This window comes from Colobus angolensis, unplaced genomic scaffold (genome assembly GCF_000951035.1).
Source record: "Colobus angolensis palliatus isolate OR3802 unplaced genomic scaffold, Cang.pa_1.0 Scaffold40, whole genome shotgun sequence".
Taxonomy (NCBI): Eukaryota; Metazoa; Chordata; class Mammalia; order Primates; family Cercopithecidae; genus Colobus; species Colobus angolensis.
The window spans coordinates 8,837,588-8,861,157 of record NW_012117377.1 but is presented as its reverse complement, the minus strand read 5'-3'; the positions used below and the strand labels follow the sequence as shown (position 1 = coordinate 8,861,157).

Genomic DNA, 23,570 nt, shown 5'->3' with positions numbered 1-23,570 from the left:
TGAGCACAGCTCACCAGTTCAGAAGCATCCTAAGGGATAAAAAAAAAAAAGGATGATTTAACATTAACCACTGAAAATTCCTGTAACCCAGCAGGTTTCCTAACAGGGGATCTAAATCTTAATTACCATACAAAGGTCCGACCAGATCTACGAGGAACTCCCTTCAGGACAGGACCATTGATGGTTCCTCCCAGGTAACTGAAGGAAAAAAAAAAATCCATCTATATCAATTCTAAGTTAATTTGGACCAAATGAGGTCCTATTAATAGCAAAGGATAATTAAAATCCCAAACTTACAAGGTTTTCAAAAGTAAAGTTTGCTAAAGGTTAACAGTGTAACATGTATTATAGTAACTTCTAATCTTGTGGCCTCAGACAGTCTAGTCCACAGACATACAAGAAGTTCACTTTGGAAAAGAATGGTTATCATCTTCGGAAAAAAAAAAGGGGGGGGGAAGCAGGGACAGAATTTATGTAAAAAGAGTGTTATATGGTAAATTCTTGTCCTATAATAAATTAACTGGCTGTTTAAAGAAAGAAATGTTTGTAATAAGTCAGTTGAGGCATGTCAAAGAACTGTCTGCGAAAGGTCATGAAAAAGAAAAATGTTATTAAAAAAATTTATGCAAGAAATGTTGTATAATTTAAAAGTAACTAGGACTCCTGAATGTAAAACTATTGGAGAAAAAAAAGTTTATATGCAAGGTGTATAAGGAAAGTAAAATATACCTTTGGTAAAAGGATTATAAGGAGGCATAAGAATGTAAATTTTTACTTACATTAAAAGGTTAAAAAAATTGTTTTAGAGGTTTAAGCAAGTTTTGAAACATTGATTATAAAAAAAAATTCTCTGTGTAAATATATTAGCTGAAGTTAAAGGGGTATCATCCAGTTTTTCTGTGACCTGGACATTAAAGTAAAAACACAATGGGTTTTTCTTTAAAGCACTAACTGCTCTTTAAAAAAGATTATAAAAGGTTAAAAAGAGTCTATAAAAATCTTATCTTATGGTCTGACATTAAAAACTGAATAAATATGTATACAAAGTTTTATTAAAAATAAGTTTAACATTAACAGCACACTAATATAAAGGTGAAATTTAGCTTATCTGGTATAAATATCATACAAGAAGCATTATTAAACATAAAATGGTATCTGGCTTTCTTTGGTCTAAAAACTAATAAAAATAGTTGCTAAAAGAAATTTCTCAGTAAGAAAGCACCAAAGACTATAAAGTCCACTGTTGATGTCCCCACATTTAAAACAAAAAGTCAAGTTCTTAGAAATTATATACTTGGTTTATCTTCCACTTTCATTTCCCTCAAAACTAAGTCTTTTAGCACAAGTGCCACATCTAGAATTTCCAGTAAACCAGCACCAGCCTGAAGATCACGTTCTCATCAAAGGGTGGAAAGAAGAAAAACTCGAGCCAGCCTAGGAAGGACCCTACCTTGTGCTGCTAACCACTGACACTGCTGTTTGTACAGCAGAAAAGAGATGGACTCATCACACCCAAGTCAAAGCATCACCCCCTCCACAGTCGTGGGCCACAGTCCCAGGGGAAACCCTACCAAACTAAAGCTAAGAAAGATTTAACTCTTTCATCTATTCTATTATTCTGTCTTCTTTCCTCGCTCTATTGCTGACCATCTGGTTATTAACATAACCAAGTCGATTTCACCTCAAATATTGCATTTAATGCTTGCCTTGTTATACCCTGTGGGGACTTGCCAAGTCAAAGATAGCTCTCTACTTCAGAAAAGTACCTCTGTCCCTCCTGACTTTCCTCAGACTGGGCATTAGCAAACTAGGACCATTTAATCCGGGGAGATTTCGATAAAGACCCCAGTGCCAACCAGGAGTCTTGCCCCCCGATGTAGAGCTTTCATGCCATAGTTGGTCTGACGTTCTGTGGACCACTAAAGAGCAAGGATGGACTGCCCCAATTGGTTTTTGTAATTTCCCAAAATCATACATTCATTTTACTAGAGGATCATAGAAGTTAAAGACTTAAAACAAACTTTGGCAATTAAGACAGGATACCAAGATACAAATGCCTGGTTGGAATGGATCAAATATTCCATCTGCATGTTAAACAAAAGCAATTGTTATGCTCATGCACATGGCAGGCCACAGGCCCAGAATGTCCCCCTTCCACTAAAGTGGTCCTGCACTTGACCAGGCGTGGGCTGCATGGTAGCTCTTTTCCAGGATTCTACAGCCTGGAGTAATAAGTCGTGCCAAGCTCTCTGTACTATATCCCAAAGTTCAGCACCCTGCGGGTCAGCCCCCGGGGGCCATCCAGCCTCCATCTCTCAATGCTAAGTTCACTTCGTGTCTCTCATGACAGGGAGGAAACTTAGCGTTCCTTGGAGACCTGAAAGGATGGAGTGAGCTTAACAATTTTCAAGAGCTTATCAATCAGTCAGCCCTTGTTCATCTCTGAGTGGATGTGTGGTGGTATTGTGGTGGACCTTTACTGGGCACTCTGCCGAATAACTGGAGTGGCACTTGTGCTTTAGTCCAATTGGCTATCACTTTCACCCTGGCATTTCATCAACTAGAGGGTTTAGAAAAAATAAGACATCATAAAGCGAGAGAAGCCCCTTATGGGTCTTTCAACTCTCACGTCTGTTTAGACACAATTGGAGTCCCATGAGGAATACCAGATCAATTTAAAGCTTGAAATCAAATAGTTGCAGGATTTGAGTCAGTATTCTGGTAGGTGACAGTTAATAAAAATGTAAATTGGGCCGGGTGAGGTGGCTCACATCTGTAATCCCAGCACTTTGGGAAGCCAAGGTGGGCGGATCACAAGGTCAAGAGATCAAGACCATCTTGGCTAACACAGTGAAACCCCGTCTCTACTAAAAAATACAAAAAATTAGCCGGGCGTGGTGGCAGGCGCCTGTAGTCCCAGCCACTCGGGAGGCTGAGGCAGGAGAATGGCGTGAACCCGGGAGGTGGAGCGTGCAGTGAGCCAAGATCTCACCACTGCACTCCAGCCTGGGCAACTGAGCAAGACTCTGTCTCAAAAATAAATAAATAAATAAATAAATAAATAAATAAATAAATAATAAAAATGTTAACTGGATAAACTACATTTATTACAACCAACAGCAATGAGCTTTTCATGAGTTAAAAGAAAAACTCATGTCGGCGGGGCCTGACCTGACAAAACCTTTACACCCTATGTGTCAGAAAGAGAAAAAATGGCAGTTGGAGTTTTAACCCAGACTGTGGGGCGCTGGCCAAAGCCAGTGGCCTATCTCTCAAAACAACTAGAGAGTTTCCAAAGGCTGGTCCCCAGGTCTAAGGGCCCTAGCAGCAATGGCCCTGTTAGCACAAGAAGCAGATAATCTAACCCTTGGGCAAGACCTGAACATAAAGACCTCCCAAGCTGTAGTAACTTTAATGACTACCAAAGGATAGTCATTGGTTAACAAATGCTACATTAACTGAGTACCAAAGCTTGCTCTGTGAAAATCCCTGCAGAACCACTGAAGTTTGCAACACCCTAAACACCACCTTGCTCCCGGTATCAGAGAGCTCAGTTGAACATAACTGTGTAGAGGTGTTGGACTCAGTTTACTCTAGCAAGCTCAACCTCCAAAACCATCCTTGAACATCGGTAGACTGAGTGGTACATGGATGGGAGCAGCTTTGCCAACCCCTCCAAAGTGACTCTGAAGAAGATGACGAGCCCTGCTCCAGTCACACCTGGAAGCTGACTGGTCCACGCACAGCCGAAGCATGAGAAAAGTCATCACGGGACTCATTTTCCTTAAAATTTGGACTTGTACAGTAATGACTTTAACTGACCTTCCTTAGACTGAGGACTGTTCCCACCGTATACATCAAGTCACTGAGGTAGGACAAGAAGTTGCTACAGTCCTATTATTTTATGATTATTATAAGTATACTGGAACTCTAAAAAAAAAAAACTTGTTTGTATAATGCTATTCTATGCAAGGTACGTAGCCCAGGAAATGACCAGCCTGATGTGTGTTATGACCCATCTGAGCCTCCCATGACCACAGTTTTAAAAATAAGATTAAGGACTGAGGACTGGTGGGGGCTCATAAATGATATAAGTGTTAGCCAAAACAAAAGAAAAAAGGGGTCCCAAACAAGTCACCTTGAAGTTTGATGACTGTGCTGTCACTAATAGTAATAAGTTAGGAATAGGATGTGGTTCTCTTAATTAGCAAAGAGGCTATATGGCAGAAAATAAGTACATTGTCATGAATTAGGACTGTGTGGAAATGAATGCGGATACTGGTCTTGTGTCATTTAGGCTACTTGGATAAAAAAAAAAAAGGATCCTGTCCACCTTCAGAAAAGGAAAAGTGGCCCTTCCTGCACCAGTGGTCAGTATAACCCCTTAGAACTAGTAATAACCAACCCCTTGATCCTCGCTGGAAAAAAAGGAGTGTGTGGCCTTAGGAATCGACGGGGCCAGACAGGATCCTCAAGTAAATATCTTAGTTTGAGGAGACGTTTACAAACGCTCTCCTGAGCCAGTGTTTCACACTTTCTATGATGAACTAAATGTGCTAGTACCAGAAATCCCAGGAATAACAAGAAATTTGTTTTTGCAATTAGCCGAGCATGTAGCCCAGTCTCTCAATGTCACTTCATGTTATGTATGTGGAGGGACTGTAATGGGAGATCAATGGTGACGGGAAGCCTGAGAATTAGTACCTCCAGACCCAGTTCCTGATAAATTCCTGGCTCAAAAGAATCACCCTGATAATTTCTGGGTCCTAAAAGCCTCAATTGTTGGACAATATTGCATAGCCAGAGAAGGAAAAGGATTCACTTACTCTGCAGGATGACTTAGTTGTCTGGGACAGAAACTGTATAGCGGTACCACAAAAACAGTCACTTGGTGGAGTTCAAATCACACAGAGAGGAATCCATTTAGCAATTCCCAAAGTTGCAAACCGTGCGGACCCACCCGGAGTCCCACCGAGACGGGACAGTCCCCAGTGGATTATACTGGATATGTGGGCATAGAGCTTACGCCAAATTACCCGACCAGTGGGCAGGTGGTTGCGTTATTGGCACTATTAAACCACCTTTTCTTCCTACTCCCCATAAAGACAGGCAAACTCCTGGGCTTCCCTGTCTATGCTTCCTGCGAAAAGAGAAGCATTGCTATCAGAAATTGGAAAGATGATGAATGACTCCCTGAGAGAATCATGCAATATTATGGGCCTGATACTTGGGCACAAGACGGCTCGTGGGGATACCGGACCGCCATTTACATGATCAACCGAATCATATGGTTACAAACTGTCTTAGAAATAATCACTAATAAGACCGGCAGAACCTTGACTATTCTGGCCTGGCAGGAAACTCAGACGAGAAATGCTATCTATCAAAATAGATTGGCTCTCGACTTCTTGCTAGCAGCTGAAGGAGGGGTCTGTGGGAAATTTAACCTTACTAATTGCTGTCTACACATAGATGATCAAGGGCAAGGACCTGAAGACATAGTTAGAGATATGATAAAACTGGCACATGGGCCCGTGCAAGTGTGGCATGGATTTGATCCCAGGGCCATGTTTGGAAAATGGTTTCCAGCGCTAAAAAGATTTAAAACTCTTATAATAGGAGTTATAATAGTAATAGAAACCTGCTCACTGCTCCCCTGGTTTGCTACCTGTACTTCGTCAAATGATAAAAAGCTTCATCACTACCTTAGTTCACCAAAATGCTTCAGCACAAGTGTACTGTATGAATCACTATCAATCTGTCTTGCAAGAAGACATGGGTAGTGAAAATGAAAGTGAGAACTCCCACTACTGAGATTCTCAAAGTGGGGGAATAAGGGAGGAGACCACCCCTCATACTGTCTCATGCCCAATTTCTGCCTCCAAAGAAAGAAGAAAGAACTAAAAGGCAGAAATGAAATCCACAAGCAGACAGCCCGGCACCACACCCTGGGCCTGGTAAAGATCCACCCCTGACCTAATTGGTTATTTGCATAAAAAAAGCACTGTGAAGATCCCTGTCCTGTTCTGTTCCGTTCTGATTACTGGTACATGCAGCCCCCAGTCACGTACCCCACCCCCTGCTTGGTCAGTTGATCACGACCCTCTCAGACGGACCCCCTTAGAGTTGTGAGCCCTTAAAAGGGACAGGAATTGCTCACACGGGGAGCTCAGGTGTTGGAGATGGGAGTCCCGCCGAAGCTCCCGGCTGAATAAAGTCCTTCCTTCTTTAACTGGGTGTCTGAGGGGTTTTTTCTGCAGGTTGTCCTGCTACAGCCTTGCTAAGAAAATTTATGTTTGAGTGCTATTTCTTTTGCGGCACCAAAATTTTATTTCTAACAAATTTGGGAGCCCGCCCGGGATTCCCATTCTCCTCTGGGGAAGGGCCTGGTCCTCTCCATGAGGAGGCGCGCCCCGCTGCCTTGTTGCAGTGGCCTCAGGGGTAAGGAATCAAGACCCACCGCGCGTGACAAATAAACCCGGACTCTCAGCAACGCGGAAAGGAGCTGGCCGGCGACCTGGGGAAAGGGATCCTCTCATACTGCAGCGACAAGGTAACTCTGTGCACAGACCAAGGTAAGAAACGTCACGGGAGCGGCAAATTATTTCCTTGGTGGTTGGGATATTCTGGGGCGGTTGGAAGTGTGTGTGAATGCACGGAGCCTCCAGCAGGTGGGGCTAAAGGATAGGCGAGACATCTCTAATACGCGAGATCGCGCCGAACCAGGACCCAGTGTGGGAAATACCCCGAGCAAGGCAGGAAGCAAGAAGGATGAAGATGGTAACAAGCGTATTCCCCTTGAGAGCCCCCCAGGTCTCGTGTTAAAATACTAGAAGGATAATGGGAGGACCAAAAACAAGAAAAAGCAGCTGCTGGCCCAGACCCTTCTCCGGTCCCCACTGTCCCCTCCTTATAACCCTGCCTCTTGGAAACGTCCCAAGCGCCACTCACTACAGTGCTCTTCCCTGAAAGGGCTTCAGCGCGAGACAGAGCAATGCAAAAAGGTTCTTCAGAACTTCCCTTTCCCCTCTTCCCGGGGGAAGAAAGAGCCATGATCCATAGAGCTGCTATGGAGCCTTGGAACGTGAACACCCTCCTGGCCAAAACGTTCCCACAGCAGATCAAAACTTTCCCGCCCAAAACCTCAGGTGGGACAATGACAACGCAGCCCATCAAGAAAACATGCAGGACCTTAGGGAGTCGATAATAAAGGCGTCAAAGAATCAGTATCCCAGAATCGTACCCGGGCATTTTATATACAGCAAGGGAAAGAGGAAGAGCCTGTAACATTTTTTAGATTAAAGGAACAAATGAGAAAATATGCTGGTCTAGGTCTTGAGGATCCTCTTGGGCAGGGAATGTTAAAACTTCATTTTGTCACCAACAGTTGGCCAGATATTAACGAGAAATTACAAAAGATAGAGAACTGGAAAGACAAACCTATACAAGAGCTTCTAAGAGAAGCCCAAAAAGTATATGTAAGAAGAAATGAAGAAAAAAGCAGAAAGCAAAAATTCTGCTATCTACCATACAACAAAGCACCCAGGCGGCAGAACCTGTAAGGAACCTAGACCCCCACTCTCCAGGCAACATAAAGAGTACGAAAGAGTAAAGCCAGGAGACTCAAAGGTAGAGAAAAAAAATCTTAGAGGAGAGAGAGACTGACAGAGGGAACAGAAGGAGTCAAAGAGAGAAACAGAGAGAGAGTCAAAGAGAAAGAGAGAGAGAAGCAGAGAGAGAGAGATAGGCAAAGAGCGAGTCAAAGAGAGAGAGACAGAGTCAAAGAGAGAGAGAGAGACAGGTGGAGAGAGAGACAGACAGAGAGAGAGGCAAAGGGAGAGAAAGAGGACAAATGTTTCAAATTAAAAATAGGTCACTTCAAAAGAGAATGTCCCAAATGGGAAAAAGAACAAAAGTCATATATAAAAGCAAATCAGCACATATTAAATTTCTGTTAATTCCAGAGGCAGGAAAAAACCTATCAGAGAGAGATTTAATGCTAAAATTTGGCTTAGGCCTCTACATCGATCAGGGAAAATGCCTCCCCTCCCTATACTTGCTCCCCACTGCAGACAAAGAACACATTCATCCCAAAGTATGGTCAAAAGACGGGAATGGAGGAAAGTTACAGATTCCTCCGATTCGTATTAAATTAAAAAAATTAAAAACCTCTGGGGAAGTAGAAAAGAGAAAGCAATACCCTATTCCTTTAAAAGCAAGGGTAGATTTAAAACCTATAATTGATAATCGAAGGTCTTCTCCGTGATAGGCTTCTTAAACCCTGTATGTCTCCCTGTAACACTCCAATTCTGCCTGTAAAGAAGCCAGATGGGTCATACTGGTTAGTGCAAGAACTTAGAGCTATTAATCAGATAGCCAAACGGGCTACCGTTTCTTAGCTGTACAACAGGCCTGCTTTGCAGCTAGGTAAAACCCAGAACACATGGAATTAAATGCTAGAAAAAGTCAGACCTCATCTGCACGTCTGTCTAGGTCCTAGGCTCTACACCTGGCACATAATTAAAATCCCAAACTTACAAGGTTTTCAACAAAAGTAAAGTTTGCTAAAAGTTAACAGTGTAACATGTACTATCCTAACTTCTAATCTTGTGGCCTTAGGTAGTCTAGTCCACAGAAGAATGGTTATCATCTTTCACATTAGAAAAAAAAAAGGAGAATTGGCCGGGCACGGTGGCTCACGCCTGTAATCCCAGCACTTTGGGAGGCTGAGGTGGGCGGATCACGAGGTCAGGAGATCGAGACCATCCTGGCTAACACGGTGAAACCCCGTCTCTATTAAAAATACAAAAAATTAGCTGGGCATGGTGGCGGGCGCCTGTAGTCCCAGCTACTTGGGAGGCTGAGGCAGGAGAATGGCGTGAATCCAGGAGGCGGAGCTTGCAGTGAGCCGAGATCACACCACTGCACTCCAGCCTGGGCGACAGAGCAAGACTCCGTCTAAAAAAAAAAAAAAGGAGAATTTATGTAAAAAGAATCTTATATGGTAAATTCTTGTTCTAAAGTAAATTAACTGGTTGTTTAAAGAAAGGGATATTTACAACAAGTCAGAAAGTTAAGGCATGTCAAAGATTGTGAAAGTTGTGAAAAATGTTATAAGAGCGAATTTATGCAAGAAATGTTGTATAATTTAAAAGTAATTAGGCCTCCTGAATGTAAAACTATTGAAGAAACAGTTTATGTGCAAGGTGTATAAGGAAAGTAAAATATACTTTTGGTAAAAGGATTACAAGCAGGCATAAGAATGTGGATTTTTACCTACATTAAAACGTTAAAAAATTATTTTGAAGGTTTAAGCAAGTTTTGAAATGTTAATTGTAAAGGAAATTCTGTGTGTCAACATATTGGCTAAAGTTTCTGTAAACTGGACATTAAAATAAAAGCACAATGGGTTTTTCTTAAAGTACTAACCTGTTCTTTAACAAAAATTATAAAGGGTTAAAAAGAGTCTATAAAAATCTTAACTTATGGTCAGACATTACAATTGGATAAATATGTCTAAAAGGTTTTATTAAAATCGAGTTTAACATTAATAGCATACTAATATAAAGGTGAAAGGTAGCTGATCTGGTATAAAATCACACAGGAAGCATTGTCAAATATAAAATGGTGCTTGGCTTTCTTTGGTCTAAAAACTAATAAAAATAGGTGCTAAAGAGAATTCAGAAGGAAAATGGATATTGCCAGACCAGAGAGAAATGTTATCCAAATCCCTTATGAGAGAAATCTTGCTCCAGCTGTATCAAGGGACCCACTGTGGGCCCCAAGCCCTTTGTGACGCAGTCCTCAGAGTTGATGGGTGCATAGGAATTTATACCCTGGCCAAACGGGTTACAGACAATTGCTCAGTATGTAAGAAAACCAGTCAACAAACTATAAAAGGATTACCCCTTGGGGGAAGGAGTCCAGGCTTAAGGCCATTCCAAAATATCCAGATTCATTACATAGAGGTGCCTCCAATTGGTGGTCTAAAGGATTTATTAGTGATAGTAGATCACCCTACTTGTTGGGTAGAAACTACTCCCTTTTCAAGTACAACTGCTAGAAATGTAGTCAAGGCATTAGTTGAAAATATTGTACCCAGGTTTAGATTAACAGAAAGCATTCATTCAGATAATAGGACTCATTTCACTGTACATGTCATTAAGAAATTAGCCCAGGTACTGGAATAATTTCGTGGGAATATCATACCCCCTGGCACTCACCTTCATCAGGAAGAGTGGAAAGAAAAAAACCGAACTCTAAAAAAAGCCACCTAACCAAATTAGTCTTAGAGACTCGGGTGCCATGGACTAGCTGCCTTCCCACTCCCCTGCTGAGAATCCGAACTGCCCCTGGGAAAGATGTTGGCTTATCCCCTTATGAAGTGCTGTATAGCTTGCCCTGTTTGCCCTCCACTGCTGACATTCCCACGGTCAAAACAAAAGAGCAGTTCCTCAGAAATTATATATTTGGTTTGTCTTCCACTTTCTCTTCCCTCAGAACTACAGGTCTTTTAGCACAGGTACCACCCCTAGAGTTTCCAGTACACCGACATCAGCCTGAGGACCACATCCTCCTCAAAAGTTGCAGGGAAGGAAAAGTCGAACCGGCCTGGGAAGGACCCTACCTAGTGCTTCTCACCACGGAGACCGCGGTTCGCACAGCAGAAAGAGGGCTCGTCACACCTGGGTCACAGGAGCACCACCCCTCCCGAATCACGGACGGCTATTCCAGGGCCAACTCCAGCCAAGCGAAAGCGAAAATGGGTTTGAATCTCTTACGTTGCATCTCTTTCTTCTCCCCTTCTACTGCTAGTCCTCTCGTGATTAGTGTGACCAGGTCAAGTTCACCCCAAACCATTACTTTTTATGCTTGCCTTCTGATGCCCTGAAGATCTGTCAAACCAGAGGCAACTCTCCACTTCAGAAAAGTCTCTTTATCCTTCCCAGCTCTCCTCAGACTGGAAATCTGTTAACTAAGTTAGTTTGGGAGGGTGCTGACAAAGAGTCCAGTATGAACTGGGAATCCTGTCCTCCTAGAGCAGAGCTTCTCTGCCGAAATGCGTCCAACGCGCTATAAAATACCAAAGAGCAAGGATGGACGGCCCCAACTACGACTTGCAGTTTCTTAAAACCATATATTCATTTTACTGAAGGAGTCTCCCCTCCCCATTGTCAGCTGAGCCAGTGTAATCCAGTACAGATTACCATCTCTGCTCCCCAGAGTTCTTCCCCTTCCCTGGCCGTTTCTATGGTGCAGGAGCAGAAGTCTCAGGGAAGGACCCCAAAGGATCCTTTGAAATGCGCTTCATTGCCTCCTCACATCCTGCACCCCCTTCTCCCTCTCCTAAATTCTCTGCTAACCAAACCTTCTCTCGTTATATACCCAATGATAAAACCTAAGTAGCTGTTGTAGAGGTTAAAGATTTAAAACAAACTATAGCAATTGAAACAGGGTATTTGGACGCAAACGCTTGGCTGGAATGGATTAAATATTCTGTTTGCATGCTAAACAAAAGCAACTGTTATGCTTGTGCAACAGTCAGGCCAGATACCCAAACTGTCCCCTTTCCACTTGGGTGGCCCTCTCACAACCGGACGTGAGCTGTATGGGAGCTCTCTTCCAGAATCCCACAGACGGAGGCGATGAGTCATGCAAGACTCATGGCTATTCCCTGAGGTCAAGAGCCCTGTGGGTCAGCCCCCGAGGGCCATCTGGCCTCCAGCCCCTGATATTAACTTCACCTCGTGCCTTTCACGGCAGAGGGAAAAGTTAGCATTCCCTGGAGACTTCAGGGGGTGCAGCGAAACCAAGACTCTTCAAGAGCTTGCCAACCAGTCTGCCCTCGTTCATCCCCGAGCAGGTGTGTGGTAGTACTGCGGGGGATATTGCTGGGTACTCTGCAAGTCATTAGAGCAGCACTTGTGCTCTAGTCCCACTGGCCATCCCTTTCACCCTAGCATTCCGTCAACACGATCAAAAAGAAAATCATGAAAGAAGTGCCCCACATGGGTCCTTTGACCCCCATGTTTTATATAAATGCTATTGGAGTTCCATGAGGAGAACCAGATGAATTTAAAGCCCGAGATCAAACAGCTGCAGGATTTAAGTCAATATTTTCATGAGTGACAATTAATAAAAACAAAGACTAGATAAATTACATCTATTATAATCAGCAGTGGTTTATTAATTACACCAGGGATACTGTCAAAGGGATAGCAGAACAATTGGGCCCCACTAGCCAGATGGCCTGGGAAAACAGAATGGCCCGTAGCAGAAAAAGGCGGTGTTTGTGTTACGATGAAAACTCAGTGTTGTACCTTTATCCCAAACAACACTGCCCCCACTGGGAGCATAACAAGGGCCTTACGAAGACTTACCGCTTTATCCAATGAACTAGCTAAAATTCTGGAGTCGATAACCCTTTCTCAGGGTGGCTAGAAAGGTGGTTTGGTAAATGGAAGGAACTCATAGCCTCAATTCTTACTTCTCTTGCAGCTGTAATAGGTATACTCACTCTTGTTGGGTGTTGTGTCATACCGTGCATACATGGGCTGGTACAAAGACTTACAGATGCAGCACTTACTAAAACCTCCCTTAGCTGTCCTCCATCGTATTCAGATCAGCTTTTTCTTTTAAAGCATAGAGTCGAGCAGCAAAGCCAAGACATGTTTAAAAAGTTTGAAGAGGAAATAATATGAAAATTGAAAGGAGGAAAATTGTAGGATAGAGTAAATTCCTCTTCAAAGGTCAGCCTGTAAATTGTTAAGTACAATGAGTTCTGAGATCCTCTCCAAGAACCAATGTATCAGTATGTTCCGCTCCCCTGTTCTTTGTTCTTTGAAGTTTAACTTCCTTGTTCTTTACGTCTCCTTGCCCCTAGTTTCAGTAAACAACCTCCTCCTAGCCTCTATCACCTGCTCTGACCTTAGTCACCCTTGGTCATCTGCTCTGTTCTTAGTCATCCTGAGCCACCTGTTCCATAACTGCTCGTACCCCTGCTCTCTTTAAAATAGCCAATCAGAATTAGCTTAGACTGTGCAGTCCAACCCTAGCCAATAGCGGAATGACACAGCAGTAGGGGCCACCTGTGTCAGGGATAAGAACCCCTTCCCCTCCCCTGTTTAGGTGTGCTCTCACCATTGCTCCATCCGCGAGATGCACCCTTCTATAGAAGTAAAGTTGCCTTGCTGAGAAAATCTATGTTCGAGCGCTACTTCTTTTGCAGCACCAAATATTTATTTCTAACAGCCAGGCTGGTCTTGAACTCCTGACCTCAGGTGACCCACCTGCCTCGGCTCAGCCTCTCAAAGTGCTGGGATTACAGGTGTGAGCCACCATGTCCAGACTAACTTTCTTAATTAACTGAAACCTGTCTCAGATTTTCTAGGTTCACACTCTATTACCCCAGGTCACATCGACTGGCTTAAGAACAAGCAAAATGACTAATCTTCTCTATTGTTTGACATATAAACTGGGCAGCTCTTCCCAAGAAATCATGAACCTTTATGACAAAGTATACCTGAGGATGCCAGTACTTCCCTGCTCTATCCAGAGCCTACACAAAGAAAAGTAGCAGAAACGAAAGAGACAAAAAGGGAGAAACAAGAGGGGAAAAAAAGAGTTTGGACAGTATCATTTGAACATCTAGAGCCAGCCATATGATTTACCTGCAGGCATTTGGTTACACGAATCAATAGATTCTTTTTTGTTTTGTTGGTTTAAGCTGGGTTTCTAACACATACTACCAAGGGCCCCAAGGATGCATTTCTCATTCTTGTTTCTGAGCCTTTGTTTCAGTTGCTGCCTTTCACCTTCCAAATGCTATTCACTTTTCAAAGCTAATTTCAAGAACGCCTCTATGGAACATTCCCAAATTACTCCCACTATCACTTATTTTTATTTTTGACACAGTCTCTTGTTCTGTTGCCCAGGTAGGGGTGCAGTGGCGCCATCTCGGCTTACTGCAACCTCTGCTTCGCAGGTTCAAGCAATTCTCCTGTCTCCATGACCTGAGTAGCTGGGGTTACAAGCATGCACCACCATGCCTGGCCAATTTTTCTATTTTTAGTAGAGACGGGGTTTCACCATATTGGCCAGGCTGGTCTCAAACTCCTGACCTCAAGGGATCTGTCTGCCGCAGCCTCCCAAAGTGCTGGGATTACAGGCGTGAGACACTGCGCCTAGCCCCTTATTATAAGGGAGGAGACCACCCCTAATATTGTCTTATGCCAAATTTCTGCCTCCAAAGAAAGAAGTAAAAACTAAAAGGCAGAAATGAAATCCACAGGCAGACAGCCCGGGCGGCGCCCTGGGACTGGTTAAAGATCGACCCCTGACCTAACCGGTTATGTTATATATAGATTCCAGACGTTGCATGGACAAGCGTTGTGAAAGTCCCTGTCCTGTTCTGTTCTGATTACCGGTGCCTGCAGCCCCCAGTCACAGACCCCCTGCTTGCTCAATCAATCACAACCTCTCACGTGAACCCCCTTACAATTGCGAGCCCTTAAAAGGGACAGGAATTGCTCACTCGGGGAGCTCGGTTGTTGGAGATGTGAGTCTTGCCAAAGCTCCCGGCCAAATAAAGTTTTTTTTTTGAGATGGAGTCTTGCTCTGTCGCCCAGGCTGGAGTGCAGTGGGACAATCTTGGCTCACTGCAAGCACCGCCTCCTGGGTTCAAGCAATTCTCCTCAGCCTCCCGAGTAGTTGGGACTACAGGCTCCCACCACCACGCCCAGCTAATTTTTTGTAATTTTAGTAGAGACGGGGTTTCACCGTGTTAACCAGGATGGTCTCAACCTCCTGACCTTATGATCCACCCACCTCGGCCTCCCAAAGTCCTGGGATTACAGGTGTGAGCCACCGCGCCCGGCCAGCCCTTCCTTCTTTAACTCGGAGTCTGAGGGGTTTTATCTGCAGCTTGTCCTGCTACGTTTATACTCTGCTAAAGAGTCTGTGTAACCACAAATGTTAGCATATTTTACATAACTCTTTATGTTAATCTGAACCCACAATCTAGACGAAGACAGTCATTCCTCTTATTAAACATGATCCGCACCACCCCACCTTTGTCTTTGATTCACTATTTCCTCTTCCTTCACATCTCCACAGCACCAGCCCTTGAAATTCAGTCTATATTCTTCATCTCTGGACTCTTAGTTAGATGTATTCACCATTCTCAGAATCCTACAGTATTTCATCTGATCTCTTTAATAACAGACATTTTTTTCTTTCCTGCCAAACTAAATTATTACACTTTAAAGGTAGGGTTTGCATCTTATTCATTTACATGCCATTTTCTCTTGCACAGTTACTGTATGCATTTGCACTACTATACGATATTTGTTGAATGAATATAATTTAGAACAAATACTACAGAAGCCACAGCGCAGACCTAGAACTGGGTTAGGCACTATCGGCAATAAAAGTCTTGTCATAAAACATGGTCCTTTCCCAGAAATCCAACTGTCTTCTGTTCCCAATGTCAATGTCTTCTGTTCCCAAATAGACTGTAAATTCAGTAAGACTAGATTTACCTCATATACCTCTTTTCGGTCATGACAGTACCTAAGGTAGGCGCATGATAAAACTATGCTGACTTGCACTAAGGTGAAAATTTTCCTGGCCAACAACATTTACTGTGCACCAGTGATAAATGCTTTAGTGTTGACATCATGATAATTCATTCTAATACAATGAACAGCGCAGTTGTTTTTAGAAGAAATTATATTTTAGGGGCTGGGCACAGTGGCTCATGCCTGTAATCCCAGCACTTTGGGAGGCCAGAGTGGGCAGATCACTTGAGGCCAGGAGTTCTAGACCAGCCTGGCCAACATAGCAAAATACCAACTCTAATGAAAAAAGAAAAAAACAAAAATTAGCCAGGTGTGGCGGCACATGCCTGTAATCCCAGGTACTCAGGTGGCTGAGGCAGGAGAATCACTTAAATCTGGGAGGCAGAGATTGAGTGAGCCAAGATCGCACCACTGCACTCCAGTCTGGGCAACAGAGTGAGACTCTGTCTCAAAAAAATAAAATACGCCGGGCGCAGTGGCTCAAGCCTGTAATCCCAGCACTTTGGGAGGCCGAGGCGGGCGGATCACGAGGTCAGGAGATCGAGACCATCCTGGCTAACACGGTGAAACCTCGTCTCTACTAAAAAAATAAAAACTAGCGGGGCATGGTGGTGAGCGCCTGTAATCCCAGCTACTCGGGAGGCTGAGGCAGGAGAATGGCCTAAACCCGGGAGGCGGAGCTTGCAGTGAGCTGAGATCCGGCCACTGCACTCCAGCCTGGGCGGCAGAGCGAGACTCTGTCTCAAAAAAAATAAATAAATAAAATAAAATAAAATAAAATAGCAGGGCACAGTGGCTCATGCCTGTAATCCCAGCACTTTGGGAGGCTGAGGTAGGCGGATCACCTGAGGTCAAGAGTTCCAGACCAGCCTGACCAAAACCCTGTCTCTACCAAAAATACAAAAAAATTAGCCAGGCATGGTGGTGAGCGCCTGTAATCCCAGCTACTCGGGAGGCTGACGCAGGAGAGTCACTCGAACCCAGGAGGCAGAGGTTGCAGTGAGCTGAGATCACGCCATTGCACTCCAGCCTGGGCAACAAGAGCGTAACTCCATCTCAAAAATAAATAAATAAAATAAAATAAAAAGAAAATAATGTATATTTCAAGTCAAAGTAATCTTGGTATCTTTTAAAAAATTAAACATGGTGACTTTCACACATTAAAAATTACACATACATAAAAAGTTAGTCTAAATATGTTTTAAGACGCACGTGTCATTTCCAAAATATTTTTAATATTAACTTGAAACAACACAAGACAAACAGAAAACCAACCTCAGGGCCTGAATGTATAGTCAGGAAACTTTCCACAGCAGTCAAAGTACCTAAAAGAGCAGGAAAAAGGTAAAAAGCAAAATAAAATAAAATCTCAATTATTTAGGACAAGTAATAACAAACAATGCCTATTCACTTAGAGACTAGCTTTTCTAAGCCTACAGCTGACATAGAAAATCTGTACAGACAATAGTTTTATTATGTTTTTGTACCCAGACTTAAGAAGTAGCTATGGCCAGGTAAACCATCAGAAAGAGTAGACTAGCATAAACTCTATTTGCTAGTACTGACAAAATCTTTTCTAGTATTTAAAAACTGATGACAGTAAGAATCTCCCCCAATAAGGCAACAATTGAGCTCGCTTGAATCCTGGTGGCACATGCTATAATCCCAGCATTTTGGGAGGTCAAGGCAGGAGGGTCACTTTCTTGCTTTCTTTCTCTTTTTTTTTTTTTTTTTTTGAGACAGAGTCTGTCTCCCAGGCTGAAGTGCAGTGCGGTGGCGCGATCTCGGTTCACTGCAAACTCTGCCTCCTGGGTTCAAGCGATTCTCCTGCCTCAGCCCCCTGAGTAGCTGGGATTACAGGCATGCACCACCACAGCCAGCTAATTTTTGCATTTTTAGTAGAGACAGGGTTTCACCATATTGGCCAGGCTGGTCTCGATTTCCTGACCTTGTGATCTGCCCACCTCGGCCTCCCAAAGTGCTGGGATTTCTGGCCCCCAACTTTTTTAGAAAAATTAGCCAGCTGCAGTGGCATGTATCTGTAGTCCTAGGGACTACTACTACTACCCTACTAGGGAGGCTGGGGTAAGAGGACTGCTTGAGCCCAGGAGTTCAAGGCTGCAGTGAGCCATGATCACGCCACTGCACTCCAGCCTAGCCGAGGCGACAGAACAAGAGCTTGTCAAAAAAAAAAAGAAAGAAGTTAGATCCATGGGAATTATTCTGCTTTAAAATATGACAGCTTTCAAGAGGCTTATTAACAGTGGGTTACAATGAATGTACACAAAACAAAACACCCTTTGTGATAGCTTATAAAACACTAAGACTACTAAAATGAAATAAAAATAAGTATAAAATAAAAATTGGAAACCAAGCCAGGAAAAAGGAGACATCAAGTATATTAACCATGAAGACTAATATACAGGCATAATGGTTAAGTATTTAATTAATTATTGAGTTTCTCAAGAACAGTGAGGCAAAAGAAAAATATAATGGGCTGGCTAATTCTCAAAATCTGATAAATGAAATATATTCATTCCTTAAGTGACTATGTTCCTGCTTTTAATTCTAAGAGAAAATTAAAACATGGGGCCTTACAAAGTTGACACCAAGCAAAATAATAAATAACCACATAATCAACAAAGCTGTTACAGCAGAAGAGAACAACAGCCAGGTAAATGGCATTAGTCTGACCACAGACAAAAATAAAAAACAGATCATTTAAGTGTAACTCACTAGAGGCGATTCTGATGGTTACTAAAAGAATGTGGCCTGGGTATGTGGCTCTGTGATCTAACCCTATCCACAGAAAGAACACAGAACACCTAAAGCAGTAATCTAATAAAAGTGGACCACCTGCATCAACGATCAGCTGGGGTCCTTGCTAAAATGCTAACCTCTAGCTTTCAGTATCTGAAAAAAATGTTCAAACAAACCTTAAACTAATATTTCTCCCTTATGAAGGAAAAAAAGTCTTATTCAAATAAAAGCAGAGAACAACCTCAAGAAACAGGATTATCATGAAGAAAACTTCTAAACTTCACAGACTTTAAAGAATTATTTTAATAAATGGAGACATATTAGGTCTAAGGATTGGAACACTGAATATTTTGAAGATGTTCAATTCACATTTCCCTTTTTAATTGGAATGGTTCTAGTGTTTAACCATTCATTAAGTATGATACAGGCTACTGCCTTCTGACATTCATTCATTCATTCATTTATTTATGTGAGACGAAGTCTTGCTCTGTCGCCCAGGCTGGAGTGCAGTGGCGTGATCTCGGCTCACTGCAACCTCCGCCTCCCGGGTTCAAGGTAGCTGGGACAACAGGCGCCTGCCACCATGTCCGGCTAATTTTTTTTTTTTGGTATTTTTAGTAGAGACAATGTTTCACCACGTTGGCCAGGCTGGTCTCGAACTCCTGACCTCAGGTGATCCAACTGCCTTGGCCTCCCAAAGTGCTGGGATTACAGGCGTGAGCCACCATGCCCAGCCCTGCAATTTATTATGTAAGAAACTATTCTATTCCTAAAACTGTAAAATCACTAAATGGTGTGAATTCTCAATTTTCAAATCATTTTTTGAGATAACCTCTGATATGATTATATAACTTCCTAATGCTAAACCTTGGTCTCAATATATTGTTCTTCTAAAATGCCACTGGATGAGCTGGGCATGGTGCCTCACGTCTGTAATCCCAGCACTCTGCCAGGCCAAGGTGGGAGGATCACCTGAGGTCAGGAGTTCAAGACCAGCTTGGGCAACATAGTGAGACCCCATCTCTACAAAAATTTTATAAAATTAGTTGGGTATGGTGGCATAAGCCTGCACTCCTGGCTACTTACGAGGTTGTGGAGGGAGCACTGCCTGAGCCCAGGCGTTCGTTACAGTGAGCTATGGCACAGCAAGATCCTGTCTCTTAAAAAACTTTTTAAATGGCACTGGATTATTAAAATTTTATATAGTATTTTCTTTTTACTTCTAATTTCACAAGCAAGCAAGATCTGTAGTTTGTGCGTGTGTGCTATCTTTGTTGGACTTCGGTTTCACAGTTATGCTAACTTTTTAATATACGCTGGAACATTTTCCAATTTTTAAAGTCTAGAACACTTTATATGGCACTGAAGTTACCTGTTTCAGGTTTGTTTTTTGTTTTGTTGTTGTTGTTGTTGTTTGCTTTTTCTCTAAGAGACAAGGTCTCACTCTGTAACCCAGGCTAGAGTGCGGTGGTGCAATCATAGCTTACTATAGCCTCAAACTCCTAGGCTCAAGTGATCCTCCTACCTTAGCCTCCTGAGGAGCTGGGACTGACTACAGGTGTGCACCACCACATCTGGCTAATTTTTTATTTTATTTTTTAGAGACGAGTCTTGCTATGTTGCCCAGGCTGGTCCTGAGCTCTTGGCCTGGAGAGATCCTGCTGCCTCAACCTCCAGAGTAGCTAAGACTATTGGAGCAAGCCACCACGCCCCGCTCAGGTAATTTTCTAAACCAGACACTCTTGAATATGCAAAACATTAGTAACTTCAAACATTTTATTGTAACATTGATTATTTTATCCATTATTAAATAACTGTCTCCAATTCTGTGTTCAATACTTTGTAGCTTTGATGGTTAAAAATTGTAAACCTTTTTAAACTATAATATACAAATTATGCTTTAAAATATGCTGATTCCTAAACAAAGCAAGCTTGAATTTATAATGGTTGCCAAAGGTGTTTTCCAGAAATTTTACAGCTCAAACCAAACTATACTGAGACAATATCACTGTAAATACAGTATTATCCATGTCTCAACAATAGTCTCAATAGCATTTTATTAAAAGTGCAGCTATATTAAAAACAAAATGTGTGTTTTAATATTACCCATTTATGGCTCTGTTTCTTTTTTCAACTAGATTTTAGTTCACCACAGTTACAAACGTGAAGCCCTTGCACTGTACTGTTAAGTTCCATGATTGCTTATTGATCAATAATTACCATTCACTTTATTTCTGGTATATATTACTCCCAGATCTGCCGGAATGGAGTCAAAGCCACTGCTTCCAATGATATAAACCCCTTTGTCTGCAGCCTTCTCATGATACTTCAATTGCATTAGTTCCAGAAACTAAAAAATCCAGGATAAGAATTTTAATTAGAGTTATGCAGAAAGACGTAGACCAGTATTAAATAATTTATCTTTAAAAACAAAGCAATCAAACTTCGAAAATACTAACCAGTGTGGCTCTGCAGCAAAATATTAACTGTCAAAATATGTTTTCACTTATTCAGCAAATACAGCACCTACTGTGTACCAGATGGCATGGAATATATGCTCACCTGACTTTATGACACTTAATTTTTTTAGAATGACTTTTAAATATAACAGTAATGCCTATTATAAAAAATTAAATAAAACATAAAAAATAGAAAGCAAGGCCGGGCGCGGTGGCTCAAGCCTGTAATCCCAGCACTTTGGGAGGCCGAGACGGGCGGATCACGAGGTCAGGAGATCGAGACCATCCTGGCTAACATGGTGAAACCCCATCTCTACTAAAAAATACAAAAAACTAGTCGGGCGCGGTAGCGGGGGCCTGTAGTCCCAGCTACTCCGGAGGCTGAGGCAGGAGAATGGCTTAAACCCAGGAGGCGGAGCTTGCAGTGAGCTGAGATCCGGCCACTGCACTCCGGTCTGGCGGACGGAGCGAGACTCCGCCTCAAAAAAAAAAAAAAAAAAAAAAGAAAGCAAAAAAAATTACCCCAAACAGCATTACCCAGATGAACATCGTCACAGACACAGAGCTCTGCACACGCACAGACAGAGAGCAGGAAACGAGATGACGGCAGAGGGCACAGGGGAATAATGTCCGCTCTGCTCTTCCGCCTGTTTTTAGAAATTACTTTTTAAAAACAATGTAAGATTTACAGAAAAATGGAATAGGAGAGAGTTCCCAAGTACCCTGCAGCCCAGTTTTCTCTATTTTTAACATCTTTTACATGAATGGTTGTTACAGTTAATGAACCAATACTGACATATGATTTAATTCACTAAAGTTCACAGTTCATTCTGATTCCCTTAGTTTTTACTGAACCCCTTTTTCTGCTCCAGGATCCCATCCAGGATTACAGTCGGTTGTGATGTCTCCTTCGGCTTCTTTTGGCTGTGACAGTTTCTCACACCTTCCTTGTCTCTGATAACCTTGATGGTTTTGAGGAGTACTGGTCAGGCATTTTGTAGAGTGCCCTCTACTGGAATTTGTCTCATGTTTTTCTCATTATTAAACTGGGGTTATGGGTTTTGGAAAGAGACCACAGGGGTAAAGTGCTATTCATCTCATATCATATCATATCATATCATATCATATCAGGACTACGCACTGTCAACATGATTTACCAGGGTTAACGCTGACTTGAACACCTGGTCGAGGCAGTGTTCATCAGGTTTCTCCACTGTCAATTTATGCTCCCTCTCCCAGAGGGTGACACACATACACAATCACACCTGTTCAGGCACATACACAGACACAAACACACACCACATACACACACACTCATTCATGCACATACACAAACACGAACACAATCACACACACATTTGCTCATGCACACACAAACATGTTAACAGTCACACTAACACAGTTATACTCACACATACAAACACATTAACACACTCAGTCACACACACAGCTGCTTGCACATCAATGTGGAGAAGCTACATAAATTATTTGGAATTCTTCCACACAGAAGATTTGTCTCTTCTCATCCTCTGCCCTTTCTGTTTTGTTTTGTTTTGAGACGGAGTCTCGCACTGTTGCCTGGGCTGGTGTGCAATGGCGCGACCTCGGCTCACTGCAACCTCCACCTCCCAGGTTCAAGCGATGCTGCTGCCTCAGCTTCCCGAGTAGCTTGGATTATAGGCACCTGCCACCACACCCAGCTAATTTTTTGTATTTTTAGTAGAGACGGGGTTTCACCATGTTGGCCAGGATGGTCTTGATCTCTTGACCTTGCGATCTGCCCGCCTCGGCCTCCCAAAGCACTGGGATTACAGGCATGAGCCACCTAGTCCGGCCCTCTGGTTCTTTATTAGGTTTCTTGTTGTTGTTTTGAGACAGGATCTCACTCTGTTGCCCAGGCTGGAGTGCAGTGGCTCAATCTTGGCTCACTGCAGCCTCTACCTCCCAGGTTCAAGTGATTCTCATGCCTCAGCCTTCTGAGTAGCTGGGATTGCAGACATGCACCATCAAACCTGGCTGATTTTTGTATTTTTAGTAGAGAAGGGGTTTTGCCATGTCGGCCAGGCTGGCCTCAAGCGATCCGCCCACTTTGGCTTCCCAGAGTGCTGGGATTACAGGCATGAGCCAACGTACCCAACCCCTTATTAGGTTTTGATGTTATGACTGGGCACAGTGGCTCATACCTGTAATCCCAGCATTCTGGGAAACCAGTGCGGGTGGATCACTTGAGGCCAGGAGTTCGAGACCAGCCTGGCCAACAAGGTGAAACCCTGTCTCTACTAAAAATACAAAAATTAGTCAGGTGTGGTGGTGTGCACCTGTATCCCCAGCTACTTAGGCGGGTGAGGTGGGAGAATCGCTTGAACCCAGGTGGCAGAGGTTATAGTGAGCCAAGATCATACCACTGCACTCCAGCCTGGGCGACAGAGAGAGACCCTGTATCAAAAAAAAAAAAAAACCAAGAGATTTGATACTACTTTTATGATAGTTTATAGATGACTTAAAAGGTTTTCACCATTTTCTATGCTCTGGGTTATTTTAAATAACACGGGAATTGTTTTTTGTTTTTGTTTTGTGTTTTTGAAGACAGGGTCTCACTACATTGCCCAGGCTGGAGTGCAGTGGCATGATCATAGCTCACTGCAGTCTTGACCTCCCAGGCTCAAGTGATCTTCCTGTCTCAGTCTCCTGAGTAGGTGGGACCACAGGTGTGTGCCACCAACTCCTGGCTAATTTTTTAACTCACGGGCTCAAGTCATCCTCCCAAAGTGCT

At 42.9% G+C, this 23,570-nt stretch overlaps 1 protein-coding gene across 1 annotated transcript in view; it reads right to left on the bottom strand.

Moving 5' to 3' along the window:
• Positions 1-23,570, bottom strand: part of SCCPDH (saccharopine dehydrogenase (putative)) — a gene marked incomplete at its 5' end in the record, with an annotated part of 61,420 nt that overhangs the window by 18,079 nt on the left and 19,771 nt on the right. Inside the window, 2 exons of the mRNA XM_011955775.1 lie at positions 16,854-16,903; positions 20,559-20,688. Of these exons, the coding sequence (XP_011811165.1) occupies positions 16,854-16,903; positions 20,559-20,688 (180 nt within the window). The remainder of the gene's footprint in view (positions 1-16,853; positions 16,904-20,558; positions 20,689-23,570) is intronic.